At 38.4% G+C, this 13921-nt stretch overlaps 1 protein-coding gene across 1 annotated transcript in view; it reads right to left on the bottom strand.

Moving 5' to 3' along the window:
- Nucleotides 1-13921, bottom strand: part of OTC (ornithine carbamoyltransferase) — a 64264-nt gene that overhangs the window by 28348 nt on the left and 21995 nt on the right. Inside the window, exon 4 of the mRNA XM_032331441.1 lies at nucleotides 11987-12074. Within this exon, the coding sequence (XP_032187332.1) occupies nucleotides 11987-12074 (88 nt within the window). The remainder of the gene's footprint in view (nucleotides 1-11986; nucleotides 12075-13921) is intronic.

Here is a 13921-nt window from a genome sequence, read left to right as displayed (position 1 = left end):
GTTGTGGTCACTTATAGTACCAAAAATCATCAAATAAAATAATTTGTGCCTCTAAAAGTCCATCATGCTAATAAAGAAAGAGTTAATGCAAAGAAAATGTATAAAAACATAATTGTAGCATCAGTGAAGAATGGCTATTACCATGTACATTTGAATTTATTTACTAAGTAAGAAAGTATTTATATATATCTACATTTACAGATAGATCTTTTGTGGGTTTTTGTTAAGTATATTTCTCTTTTTTATTATGATCAGTTAGCCACTGTATAGTACATCATGAGTTTTTTATATAGTGTTCAATGATTCATTAGTATATTTCTGTTTATAAAGCATAGATACATACCATTTATAATGTGTGTAAATCACAAAGTATTACATTAACTTAGAAGCCAAATTCCTAGAAATGGTAGAAACCGTAACACAAATGGGCAGATGCCGTCAGCATTTGTGGTTTTATAGAAAGTGAAGTAGAAAAGGAGTGTAGCAGTTAACTAGCACCAGTTGCCATATACAATTTCCAATTAGAAAGATGACATGACCATTTATTCCAAAATAACTTAGTTAATGGTCCTGAAGAAGAATCTAAATTTTCAGCCTCACCTTCCTGCCTCCCTGGGAATAAAACTTCTTAATGACCTGACTAATTATAAAACAATGTCATTAAGAAAGGCATATATTTTGAAATATCCAAACCAGGCCAGGTTAATATATCATGAAGACATTACAGTGGGTCTGCCAGAGATGAAAAACAAAGAAAATAAAACTTAAAAGATACCTTATCTTTTAATTTCTGTAAAAAGTCAGAATCTATATGAAAAAACTAAAATTAGGGTCCTATGGTACATACAGTAATGCCCCCCGCCCAAACATGCCCATGTCCCAGTACCCAGAACCTGTGATTAAGTTACCTTAGATAGCAAAAGGAATTTTGTAGATAGGATTAATTAAGGATGCTGAGACAGAGAGATTATCCTGGGATGGGCCCAATGTAATAACAAGGGTCCTCATAAGAGAGGCAAGAGGTCAGGAAAGAGAGAAGAGGCTAGCTTCTTGAAAAGGGAGGAAGGTTGGAAAGGGTGAGGACTTGGATTCTTTCTCCCCTGGAGCCTCCAAAAGGAACACAACTGTGGACTCATTTTAGACATTTGACCTCTGGAAGTGTAAGATAATAAATTTGTGTTGTTTGAAATCACAGTGTATGGTAATTTGTTAAGGCACCAATAGGAAACCAATATAGATCCATGATAAAAAGTGAAAGTGATGTTCTAAAAATATATTCAGCCTAGTGGCCAGCCATGTGAGTTTAGTTCATCTTGACCTTAGCAACCAGTTCCCACAACCCAACCAAAACTGAGTGTTCAGCAATCCACTTAACCTGCATTACTAGCCTCTTGAGGTTCTCTCCCCCCCCCCCCACCCCGCTTTCCGATTTGGTAGAATTGCAAAGGTAAGTTCTGAAAAGGTATCAAAGTAGTCTTTTGTAGAATTCCTGACAAACCAGCAATGTAGAGAAGTTTCAATTCCAGGGCCATAAAAGATAAGAATAAAAGTAGGGATAAAGATGTAGAGCAACATCTATGATATTAATAGCATGGTGCCCAGTTCTGTTGTTAAAATATTAATCAGCTCTGTAAATCAATGGGCTATTTTTTGTGTATCTTTTCCTTTTTCAAAATGTTTAGAGCATCCAAGGAAATCCAAAACACTAGGCTTGTGATTAAGCTAAATGTTTAAGAGCATTTGAATTAAGTTTGCAATCAGTGTTTAAATGGTTGAGGAGACTTGTTTTGTTCAGTTAATATGTATTTGACTTATTTGTTAAGTAGTATGTGACTGTTTAAAGCAGTTGTTCTGAAATTTGAACACACATCAGAATCACCAGGTGGGCTTGTTGAAATACAGTCAGTTGGGTTTCTGATTTAGTAAGTGTGGGTTGGGTCCCCAAAGAACTTGCATTTCCAACAAACTCCCAGGTACAGCTTATTCTGCTGGCTTGGAGACCACACTTTGAGAACCACCAAGGAATGTTAGCTATTTTATGTTTAAAGGAATGCTAAGTGCTTGATAAATTCATAAGATTAATATTTTGGGATGTCAACAAAGTACAAAAAGTAGGGTTTATGGCTTTAGGCTCAGAAAGCCCCTTGGAGATTAAAGCATCTATGTGCAAAAGGGAGTATGATGAAGCTTGATAGAAAATGCCACTTTGATCCTTCTACCACAGAAGCTGAAGATGAAGTAGAATTAATGATAGAAGGGGGAAAGGAACAGTCTCCAGGTTGTTTTCACACTGGAATCACTTATGGAAACAAAGATATTAAAGACCTTTAGTTACTTATCTGTTTTTTTGTCAATAATGCTGCGTTCTACTTAATGTTTTAAAGTTGCCATAAGTCATAAAGAAATTACCACTCTTATTTTTCTTCTTCCAGGTTACTAAAGATCTTTAAAGAACAAAACAAAACAAAATAACCTTTTCACTGGAAACAATGGCAAAGCTGTAACTGGAGCTGGACTTACAGAGCCATTAACAGTAATTTGAGCTTTCTATGCCTCTCTATCAATTTTTACCCAGCTTTAAGTATTGTAAGAGCCGAGTTATATGTGCTACAAATGAAAGACTGACAAGTTAAAATACTCTCTCTAGCTCTATAATGACTTGATTCTTGTCAGTTTTCATTTCCATTGAATATATAGAATTCTGTTTGCCATCTGGTGGATTTCTGCAGCTTTGTAGACAATCTTGGGCCTCTGTCACTGATGGTAACAAAACAACTTTTACAAAATCCAAATTACCCAAATTTAAAGTTTCTCACATGCATCAGTTTCTTCTGGATGTTTGATGGCCAATATTAAGGTTTAGAAAAAATAATCCATAAGTTATAACATTTATTCAACTTGATTTTACTTGAATGTTTAAAATGTGGTCTATTCCCCCTATAATTACCCCCATCACTTCTTCCCCTAGGAAAAGAGACATAGGTCTTTAAGTGGAGAGATGGTTCAGAAAATAAAATATTGACATTGATTATTTTAGGATGATGGCAGTATTGGTGGTTCTGTCTATATTTTTATAACTCTTTTAGTATTTTCTACAAAAAAAGATGATTACTGTAATAACCAGGAAAAAACACCTCATACCATTCAAAAAAAGAAATTTCTTCCAAACATGATTTTGAAAGTAATTGAGAATAAATTAAGGCTTCTTAGAGCAATGGCTAATTTGTGGCCTTGGTAAGTAAAGAAATGTACAGGATGAGCCTGGAACATTTTGCCATATCAAAAAGCAAGGGAGTTATCAAAGCCTGAGAGAGTTAGGTCAAAACGACCCAGTAGCCAGCTGGAGGACAGATCACACTGTCCAAATATGGGTAATCTGAACAACAATAAGAATAATAACTGCAATGAATTGAAGCCTTTAAATATGTTAAAATACATGAGTTTATAGAGAGATGAAAGAACAGAAGAACATTGACAAGAGTCATAACAAGACCAATTTCAAGTTAATGTAGAAGGGAACTCTCAGGCAGTTTGTATAAACTCTCATCAGAACAGTCAGACTGCATAAAAATGAAACAAGATTGCACGGTATGTAGCATGCCCTGATAGTGGATAATTTCATGCAAACTTCAGGCCAATTCTGAAGAAATGGTGTGGAGGAGGCATGAAAAGGATGGATGATCTAAAGAACCCATAAAGACCTTTTTAACCTTGAATTTTTATGATTCGTTGATATTTTATCCTTTGGTATAAGGTCAAAACTTTTTTTTTTAGGAATTAATTAAAACCCTCAGAAGACCAAAACAAAACAAAACAAAACAAAAAAATACCATAAGCAAAGTTCCCCATGGTCTCAGGAAAGCCCCTGCAGAGTCTTTGTGCTTGGGTGAACAGACGCTAAAACAAAACAAAACAAAACAACCAACAAAACAGAAAAGAAAACACCAGGAGTGTCCTGGGCCAGATCTTATGAGCAAGCATGGATATTGGTGAGATGGACAATCATACAATAATCCTGATGCTGTTAGAAGTTGAGTTGTTCCTAAACTTACTGGAGCGTGGTGAATGTGTTGCAAAAGTCAAAGGCAAACAGAACTTGTATTCTCATGGGGTCCTGCCCCCACATTCTTCCTTTTGTCCTTATCCTGCCTTGAATCAGACTGTGTGCCCCCTAAATTCCAGTTTGTTATCAGTGACAGCCAGATTTTTTTAGTTATATCAATATAAGAATAATGAGGACACAAAATAATACCTTTAACAAAGCCAGATGGGCTCCTCTCAAATGGGCTGGTGTTGGAAGAAATCCAGGGATGCTGAATAATTGCTACATGCGATTTATTCATGAAAGCTTTTATAATGGCCAGATTACTTTGACTTAGGTATTAGTGCCTAGTTTTGAGGACCTCGGGGGTAAATGGGTAGGGCATAATGGCATTGAGAATGACCTCCTCAAAATGTGTCATAGGAATTTCAGCCTTGGGTCACTGTAAGCTGACTAGGAGACCACAGTGATGTCTCAAATTAAATCAGAACTTTCCTGAGATTGAATCAGGCCATAACTTGGTTCAATCAATATTACTTGAATTTATTCTGTGTGCCTGTCCTTTATAAGCATTATCTCATTCATCCTCATGTAATTCATTGAGATAAGTATTTGTATCTCCACTCTACAGCTGAGGAACCTGACTCAGAAGCAACTAGTCCAGTGTGGTATGAGTTGTGACTTCAAATGAACCCCAACCCTGTTTCATAGCCCCTGCAATTTCCACTGTGGCAAACTGCCTCTATACTATGAAGAGTCATAGTTCATGGTGTGAAGGACTGAATTTTGTCACAGTTTACCCAAGGACATACAACAGCCATGACTGCTAGCTTTTTGGTGACCTCTGTAAAGATTCATGGAAATATCATATTTTCAATTTATAGATACATCAATTTATTAGTACCTAATTTGGTGTAATATTTTAGAACATTTTAGTAAGAAACCTAAGAAAGATTGCCTTTTTCGGTCTTAATATCACTCATATAAATACCTTCAATATGAGTTTTCCAGCTTTTTAAAAACATTCCTTTCAACATGGTAGTGGTTCACTCCATTATTTGAGGACTGTGTCCCATCCACAAATCCCTCTGTAACTTCCATTATTTGAGCTGTCAGAATGACAAGGATTTGAAACCTTTCCATGCTGTTGCAGGGGCATGTGGATGTGTGTGTAGTGGGTTGAATGGTGTCCCCTAAATTCATATCCACTTGGAAACTCAAAATGGTTCCTTTTTTGGAAATAGGGTCTTCATAGAAGTAATGAGTTAAGATGAGGTCACACTGGAATAGGGTGAGCCTTACATCCAACAACCAATGTCCTCATAAGAAGGGGAGGGATTACACAGACATACAGAGAAGATGCCCAGTTGAACATGGAGGCAGAATTTGGAGGGATGTAGCTACAAGCCAAGGAACACCAAGGATAGCCAAAAGCCTTCAGAAGTTAGGCAAGGCAAGGAAGGATTCTACCCAGAGCCTTCAGACACAGCATGTCTTTGCTGACACCTTGATTTTGGACTTCTAGCCTCCAGAACTGTGAGCAAATAAAATAATCTCTATTGTTTTAAGCCACCAAGTTTGTGGTCATTTGTATGGCAGCTCTAAGAAACGAATATAGTGGTTTCTGCTGATTTTCTTTTCTACTAGTTTTACATTGGTGGAACACATTTTAGTAATCTCCACCATAAGTAAATTGCACCTATAGGGAAAGTAGTTAGAGTAGAACAAGGTTACACTGGTTTTCTGGGGAGCCTTTCATACACATCGTTCCTGAAGCTGCATCACTAGGTGCTGTATGAAAGCGAAAATGAGGGTAAAGCTATTATGCCCCTTTCAACTGTGGACTCAGAGTTTAGGCACCAACAAGTCGTCATGATGGAAGACACAGAAAGCCTTGAACCTGGAGAGATAATGTCCTACTCTCGTGGTGAAGTTCCATCCAATTTTAAACTTCCAAGGAATCCATGATCTCAGTCATGCTAAGGTGTCACTTCTGGTGTTATATCTAAAAGGATAAGGCCAGAGTGAAGGCAAAAATAGACTTCCCAACTCTTAACCCCAGTAGAGTACCAGAGAATTGACAAAATCTGAAAACAAGTCTGAAGCAAGTTTAGATGAAAGAATATGTATTTTGTGTGTCTTGTGATATGTTAGGGGATGGAAAAGAATTACTAAGAGAGATTTTTCAAAAGAGGGAAGTGAGCAATGATTGATTCTATTGGGAGCTTGGCCCTATAGGGATCCACACTGAACTGAGGAAACAGTTTGAATCTTGAGGCTATCCTTCCATGGGTACAATATAGTCTCCCTTACCAGTTAGAGTATATCTAGGTAAAGGACATTTAGCAAAATCCATAAGAGATGAGAGCCCAGTGGCACAAAACATGAGTTAACACAGCAGTCCTGAGATGGCTGTCTTTGAAATGCCCACTTACAGGGTTGGCCCTTGGCAGGCATCTGGGAACTTGGACTTTTGGAGGGTTTCCACCATTCATGGATATAGTAAGGATGGCTCACTGCCTAAATTGTATAAACACTATGGATTATACCGAACACTTCCCTTCCTTCTGGGATTCTAGAATTTGGGTTTATAATAGGCTGAGGGTGCCCAGGTCACCAGCTGTCAATAAAAGTCTTGGGAACTGTGTCTCTAACAAGCTTTCCTGATAGACAACATTTAGCATGTGTTGACACAACTCATTGCTGGGGGGGAATTAAACATGTCCTGTGTGGCTCTACAGGGAGAGGACCCTTGGAAGATTGTGCCTGGTCTACCCTGGACTTGGCCCCAAGTACATTTCCTTTTGCTGGTTTTGTTTTATAGTTTTTTATTTGTTTGTTTTTGTTTTGTTTTGTTTTGTTATGGATCTTAGCCATTCGTATGACCATTTGTTGTGTCTTATGAGTAAGTCCTCCTAATGAATTCTTGAAACTGCGGGTGATTTGGGTGACCCTGACACACCAGCTCTTCCACAATATCAGCCAACAGTTCCATCTCAGTGTGCCCCTATTCCCCATTAGCACCCTCAGATTACACAATACTGAACTCAGACTTAGCTAAGGAGAATTTACCCATGATATTTTGAAGAGTGGACAGGTTTTATTCTTGTAGTCAAGAAAGAGCAACACGTTTTATTTTGGATGTGTATTTGGGTACTTCTTGGTCTGGTTGATCTTTCCTTTGGTGGCTGAAACAGGACTAACTTGTAAGGGTACCTCTTAAATTATTTGAATATCTAAAATATGTTTGTTTGCAAATTTTAAAATACTGCTTGCTGTCCTTCTGTTCCTGAATACATTAAACTTGTTCTTGCCTTAAGCTTTTGTAGCAGCTTTTCCTATCTGTAGTGCTTTTTCCCACAGGTTTGCATACCTGCCTCTGCCTTTTCAGTCTGTTCTCAACTGTCATCTCCCTGGAGAGAGGCCTTTCCTGACCACACTATCTAAAGTCAGCCCCACCCGACCCACAGATCACCTTGCTTTTGCTGCATCATAGGACATATCCCAACCTGCTGTTCTATTCATGCTTTGTTTAGTGAAAGCCTCCTCCCACTGAAATATAATTTCCAACAAGGATTTTGTTTGATTTGATCAGCATTTTATTCTGTGCTAAAACAATTCCTGGAAGAAAAACTAGGCATTCCATAAATATTTTTGAATACACAAATAATTAAATCGTTTGACTAAATAATTAACAATTTGGAAATTGCACTTAACAGCTTTTAGGACACTAGCCCAGTTTTGCCTTTTTTTTTTTTTTCTTGTTGCCATATTCACTGTATTCCCCCTTACATTCTCCTTTCATCAATGGGCAGTCACTGTTTTCATTTCACCGGACCCCCAAAGTAGCCCGACAGGCAGATGGAGAAGCAACACCATCAATCAGTGTCAGGTGTGCACCATCTTCTTGATTTGAAAAGGCCAGCACTGTCATTTAAACATCCTCCAATCTCTTTGCATCTTACAAAGTTGGATTTCCACAAAAAGCAAGGAGGCAATTGCTATGGATTGTACGCTGCGTATTGGCAGGGTAGATGTCATTAAGATTCACTTCCTTGCTTCTCCAATTCAATTGCTTCTGTGAAAGGCGGTGGATTTCTCTTGCCGTCTTCAATTTAGATTTATTGAATTTCTGAATTTCAGCCATATCTTGTTTGTCAGATATTTTGGCAGATTAAGCAGTAATGGGGTACATAGAAGAAAGTCAGATTCCACAGAAGCTACTGTGCCCCTCTTTCTGACGTCTCCATTGCTCATTTCAGCCTCTTCTGTTAGTGCACTATGCTTATTCTCCTGGTACCTTCAGTATTTCCTTCTGCCTTCCCTAACTGCACCTGTCCTTAAGGTTCAGCCTTCTGCAATTCTCCCACAAGGAAATTCTGGAGCTCATTTTCTACCACCGAGTTTATGGTTCTATTTATTCAGCTCTCAGCTTCCTCCAAGGTCTATCTCCAGTGGCTAGTGGACATTTGCATCGGAGGTTCAGCCTTTAATGCAATATGTCTAATACCTAATCTAGCACCTACTCTCCAAAGCAGAAACTCCTTTCAGTTTTCTGCTTCTGCTAATGTACCCACATATATTTTAAGAATAACAAATCTGGGGGTGCCTGGGTGGCTCAGAGGGTTAAAGCCTCTGCCTTTGGCTCAGGTCATGATCTCTGGGTCCTGGGATCAAGCTCTCTGCTCAGTGGGGAGCCTGCTTCCTCCTCTCTCTCTCTCTCTCTCTCTCTCTGCCTGCCTCTCTGCCTACCTGTGATCTCTGTCTGTCAAATAAATAAATAAAATATTTTAAAAAAGAATAACAGACCTGTACCCCTGGGGATAAAAATATATGTTTATAAAAAATAAAAAATTAATAAAAAAAAAGAATAACAAATCTGAAATCATTCTTTCTCCACTATCAATGTACCCTTCACAATCAGTTATCTTGAAACCATATACATATTTTATTAGCTATCCCTTCTTTACCATTCCCTTCACTCACACTCTAGCATAGATTGACAGCACAATACCCCAAGATTACTACAGAGCCTTCTAATTCAGGGTTTCGCAAATTATGGCCTGGCTACCCGGGCAACAGAATCATTTGAAGAGCTTGTTATAGATTCCTGAAAACGATCTGAGCTCTCGCTGCAGAATTAAAATTTCTGAGTGTGGGGCCTAGAGTTCTGCCTTGAGATACACCTCTGTGTAAGGACCACCACTTGATACCTAATCCATTCACATGCAATGGAGAGTATAAATTGCACCTTAAGGATCTCATTTTATAGAAAAGGAAACTAAGATCCAGGGAAGTTTTCACTTATGAGTCACAGTGATAGGTAAGTGGCAAAGCTTGGACTAGATCTCAAGCCTTATAATTTTCAAGCCATGCTTGACTGATAGCCTTTTAAAAGTCTGCATGGGGGTACCTGGGTATCTCAATCGGTTAAGCATACGATTCTTGATTTTGGTTCAGGTTATGATCTCAGGGTTGAGAGATCAATCCCCATGTCAGGCTTAGTGCTCAGGGTGGAGCAGAGCCTGCTTGAGACCCTCTTGATATTCCCACCTTCTCACTCTCTTTCTCTCAAATAAATAAATAAAATAAAATAATTTTTTTTTTTTTTTTAAAGAAAGGCCTGCATATAATGTTGGCCTTTGGATGGCATCTGGGAACTTTGATTTGGAGAGGGTTTCCAGGACTGATAACAGTGGCTTACTGTGTCTAATTTTTTTTTTCTTAAAAAAATATGGTTTAGGGCACCTGGGTGGCTCAGTGGGTTAAGCCGCTGCCTTCAGCTCAGGTCATGATCTCAGGGTCCTGGGATCGAGTCCCGCATCGGGCTCTCTGCTCAGCAGGGAATCTGCTTCTCTCTCTCTCTCTCTCTCTCTCTCTCTCTGCCTGCCTCTCCATCTACTTGTGATCTCTCTCTGTCAAATAAATAAAAAAAAAATCTTTAAAAAAAATATGGTTTAAAGTGAACACCAGCTTTCCTTCTGAGAGTCTGGATTTGGGTACATGTCAAACAGAGGATGCTATGTGAACAGCCCCCAATAAAAACCCTGAGTACTGAGTCTCTAAAGAGCTTCCCTGGTTGGCAACATTTCACAGGCATTGTCACAACTTGCTCCTAAGGGAATTAAAGGTGTCCTGAGTGACTCTACCGGGAAAGGACTCTTGGAATATTGCACCTGGTTTTCCTTGGCCTTTGCTACGTGTGTCTTTTTCCTTCATTGATTGTGCTTGGTATACTTTCACTGTAATAAATCACAGCTGTGAATATTATGACTGTATGCTAAGTCCATGAATCCATGAATCCTCCTAGTGAATCATCAAACATGGGGTGGTCTTGAGGACCTCATGACATGCAAGCCAATGCTTTCCATAATGTATTTCACTGCCACTCTTATGGGCTATCTATAAGAGGTAGTAGGAATAGTCAAAACAGAAACAAACCTTAAAGAAAAAAAAGAGCATGATCTAAATGCTGACTTAGTTGCTAAGCTCCATTACTTTTCTGAGTCATGGTTTTGTTGTCTATAAAACTAGGCCAATAATATGTAACTTTTAAGGTTTTTACAAAGATTTTGACATAATAGTACAAGAAATCCACCTTCTAGGGAAGAGCTATTATTTTTATTCAGACTCTTGGATAAGATGGAATGATCAGAATTAATTCTATGGATCCACATTTATTTATCCATATATCCATGTAGCAGTGGAACTAATTATATAGACTAAAAGGTTCCAATTATGTTGGAACTTGTGAGCAGATTGTTTTTCTTAGGATCTGCATAGAGCTCCTCTAACTAAGGACTTGCAGTGGGAATTGTTGTGTGGAGAGCGAGCACAGAAAGAACACATTTATACTCATTCTCAGCTTTCAACCCATGCTTGGTTATTTGTCTGTTGTTTTTAGGGTCCTGCCCACTCCACTGATTTCTGGGTCCTGACCTCTTTCTCACAGCCAGTCTGCACTCAGTAACCCTTTATTGGATGCTCAGCTATTCCTCTAGCTTTATTCTTTTCCAGCCACTACTTCACACGGGACTTATTCACCATCGTTCTCTTGGTTCTCTGTGGCGAATCCCCACTAAAACTTCTCTCCTGGATGTGCCCTGGGCTTCATCCCTTAACCTGCTTGTAATATTTGCTTTTGAGTAAAGTTTAGTTTACTTTCGTGGAACCAGAATTATTAGGCAAATGTAATCCCAGTCAGTGGCAGCATAGTTGGAAGAAAAACTCATTCATGTTTACTTATTCTTTTAGTTCCATGCATCCAGAAGATGAACACAGCACTTCTTAATACTAACATTGTCCCATCTGAAATAAATTCACTAAAAGGCTTAAAGACGAGTTATTTCAAATCTCTTTAGCAATTCAAATGGGGTAGATAAATTCTTTTGTCTTACCAATCAGGAATATCTACACTATGTTAGCCACCAACATTTCGAGATTTTATATTATAGTAGCTAGTACGTTCCTAATTAAGTTGTTTCACCTCTTTATGTCAATCTATTTGGGCTGTTATAGGATTAAATGAGTTAGAACAATGCCTAACACATATTAAATGCTCAATAAATGTTAGCTATTAATAGTATTACTTGCTCTGATGCTAACTAGTTATGAGTCATTGACCATGTCAGTTTCCCTGGACATCTATTTCTTCAACTGTAAAATATGAGTTACACTTGACACTTTCTAAGTTTCCCTAAGTTTGAAATTTTATAATCAGTAATCTCTTCAAATTGCTAAGAAGAAAATTATCTTAAACCACAGAAAGTGACCAGAGGATGAAGGGAGAAACATTCGGAACATCAGGCAAAGAGAGAAGGGAGGAAACAGAGAACAGTACAAACGATGCTGAGCGGGGGGAAAAGAAGTTATTTAAAGAGAAGTATATTTTCTTTTTGAAATTCACCACTTCTGAAATAAGCTTTGAAGAGAAGATTTACCAACCGGGCTGTGTCCGTGAGACTTTCATTCACACCCAGATGAATGTCTTGTGTGGTAAGAAAACAAGGGTGTCCTCCCAGAAGTGCAAAGCCTGTAATAAAATAAAAAGAAAAAAAATAGTCTTTTGGAAAAAAAAAAAAAAAAAACGAACCAAAGTAGAAAACAAAATTATGAGGAATTGGCACTATCTCAATTGAAAAGTCAAAATCATTAAAGCTCTCTATTGTCTCTGCTAGGGAATTCTGTACCCTCAACTCTCCTTCAGATATGTACCCACTTCTCCCTATTGTTAAGAACCTGACAATAATGGGGCATCATTCTCTTTTGGAGGCCATGCCTGGTTTTGGTTCTTTAAAATATATGATGATATTCATCCCAGAAAATGGGAAAATAAACTATAGTGTGGGATATTGTGGCTTACAGTGAAATACTACTCAGTAATAAAAAGGAATGAGCTACTAATACATACAAGATGGATCAATCTCACAAACATTAGGCTAGATGAAAGAAGCTACATACAAAAGAGTAGATGATGTAAAATTCCATTTATTTTTTTTTAATATTTTATTTATTTGACAGAGAGAGATCACAAGTAAGCAGAGAGGCAAGCAGAGAGAGAGGGGGAATCAGGCTCCCTGCCAAACAGAGAGCCCGATGTGGAGCTCGATCCCAGGACCCTGAGATCATGACCTGAGCCGAAGGCAGAGGCTTTAACCCACTAAGCCACCCAGGCACCCCTATAATTCCATTTATATGAAGTTCTGGAACAGGCAAAACTGCCAGACAGTGACAGAAATTTAAAAATTCAGTTGCTTCTGGAGAGGGTGAGTAGCTGGGAAGGAGCATTGGTGAACTTTCTAGGGTAATGGGACTATTTTATACCTTGATAGAATTTGTAGGTCAAAAAAAAAAAAGAGGAAGTAAGTAGTTCCTTCTGAAATGGAATGAAATAATTATATCCTACCTATCTTATACTGCTTAAGAGTGTTGGCTTAAATATGTCCAAACCAAATGGTTTTTAGCTAGAGGGTACTATGTTCCGACTCTAGCAATGACTATTAACAGAACACTACCATAAGCTGACACTTAATAAACATTCTTCCATTGAAATCTTCACTCTAACAAAAGTACAGAAGATATTCTATATAAGAATTTTAAAGACAAGGATTCTGAGAGTCAAGAGCTTAAAACCTTGTTCAAGATTGTTTTTAAGAACTTGTAGCCCCTAGGGTTTACCACAGGGGAGCCATGCCCTGAGCCGACTTACATTGGAATTTGCAAAGACAGGACAATATAGTGGAACTGGACTCAGTCTTCATTTGGAAAATCAGGCAACTGGCCTAGAGCCCTAAGATCCCTTGCAGATGTGCTGTGCTACATCCCAGGTAGAGTCAGACAACATGAAACACAGTAATGATCCTACTTGCAATGGGTCCTGTAGTAAAGAGTCTGACTCCATTTATGATGTTTAACTACTACGAGTTGTAAAGCCAACCATCACACACTTCCTTCTCTTTCTACCCTGTATCTGGTCAAGCTAGTAAGAAAGTGCACATGCTCCTTCCTTTGGCACTAGCAGGAGGTTCAAACTAAACAAGGCCTGCTCTGAGCATGGGAATCTTTACCCCAACCTTACCTCCTATCCACATCCAGGCCAATATCATTTCTCCACTCTCTAATGCCACTCTAAGGCCAACATGGGACACAGTCCTACCCTACCCAGGAAGCCACATTATGTGAGTAACAAACCTGTTCATACCCTTCTGGTACATGTGTAGCATCCTCACCATCAACAATCAAACCAAATTTTGGTGGAAGGCACATTTTATCTCTATAGCGTGATCATAATAGGCCTTGGCATCACAGCATGGTTCTGAAATTTATTCATTCATTCTAAAAGCATGTGTTTGGTGATACTCTATGCACTGGGGAAAGCAT

This window comes from Mustela erminea, chromosome X (assembly GCF_009829155.1).
Source record: "Mustela erminea isolate mMusErm1 chromosome X, mMusErm1.Pri, whole genome shotgun sequence".
NCBI classification, from domain to species: domain Eukaryota; kingdom Metazoa; phylum Chordata; class Mammalia; order Carnivora; family Mustelidae; genus Mustela; species Mustela erminea.
The sequence above is the reverse complement of the archived record's forward strand: the minus strand, read 5'-3'. Positions and strand labels throughout refer to the sequence as shown.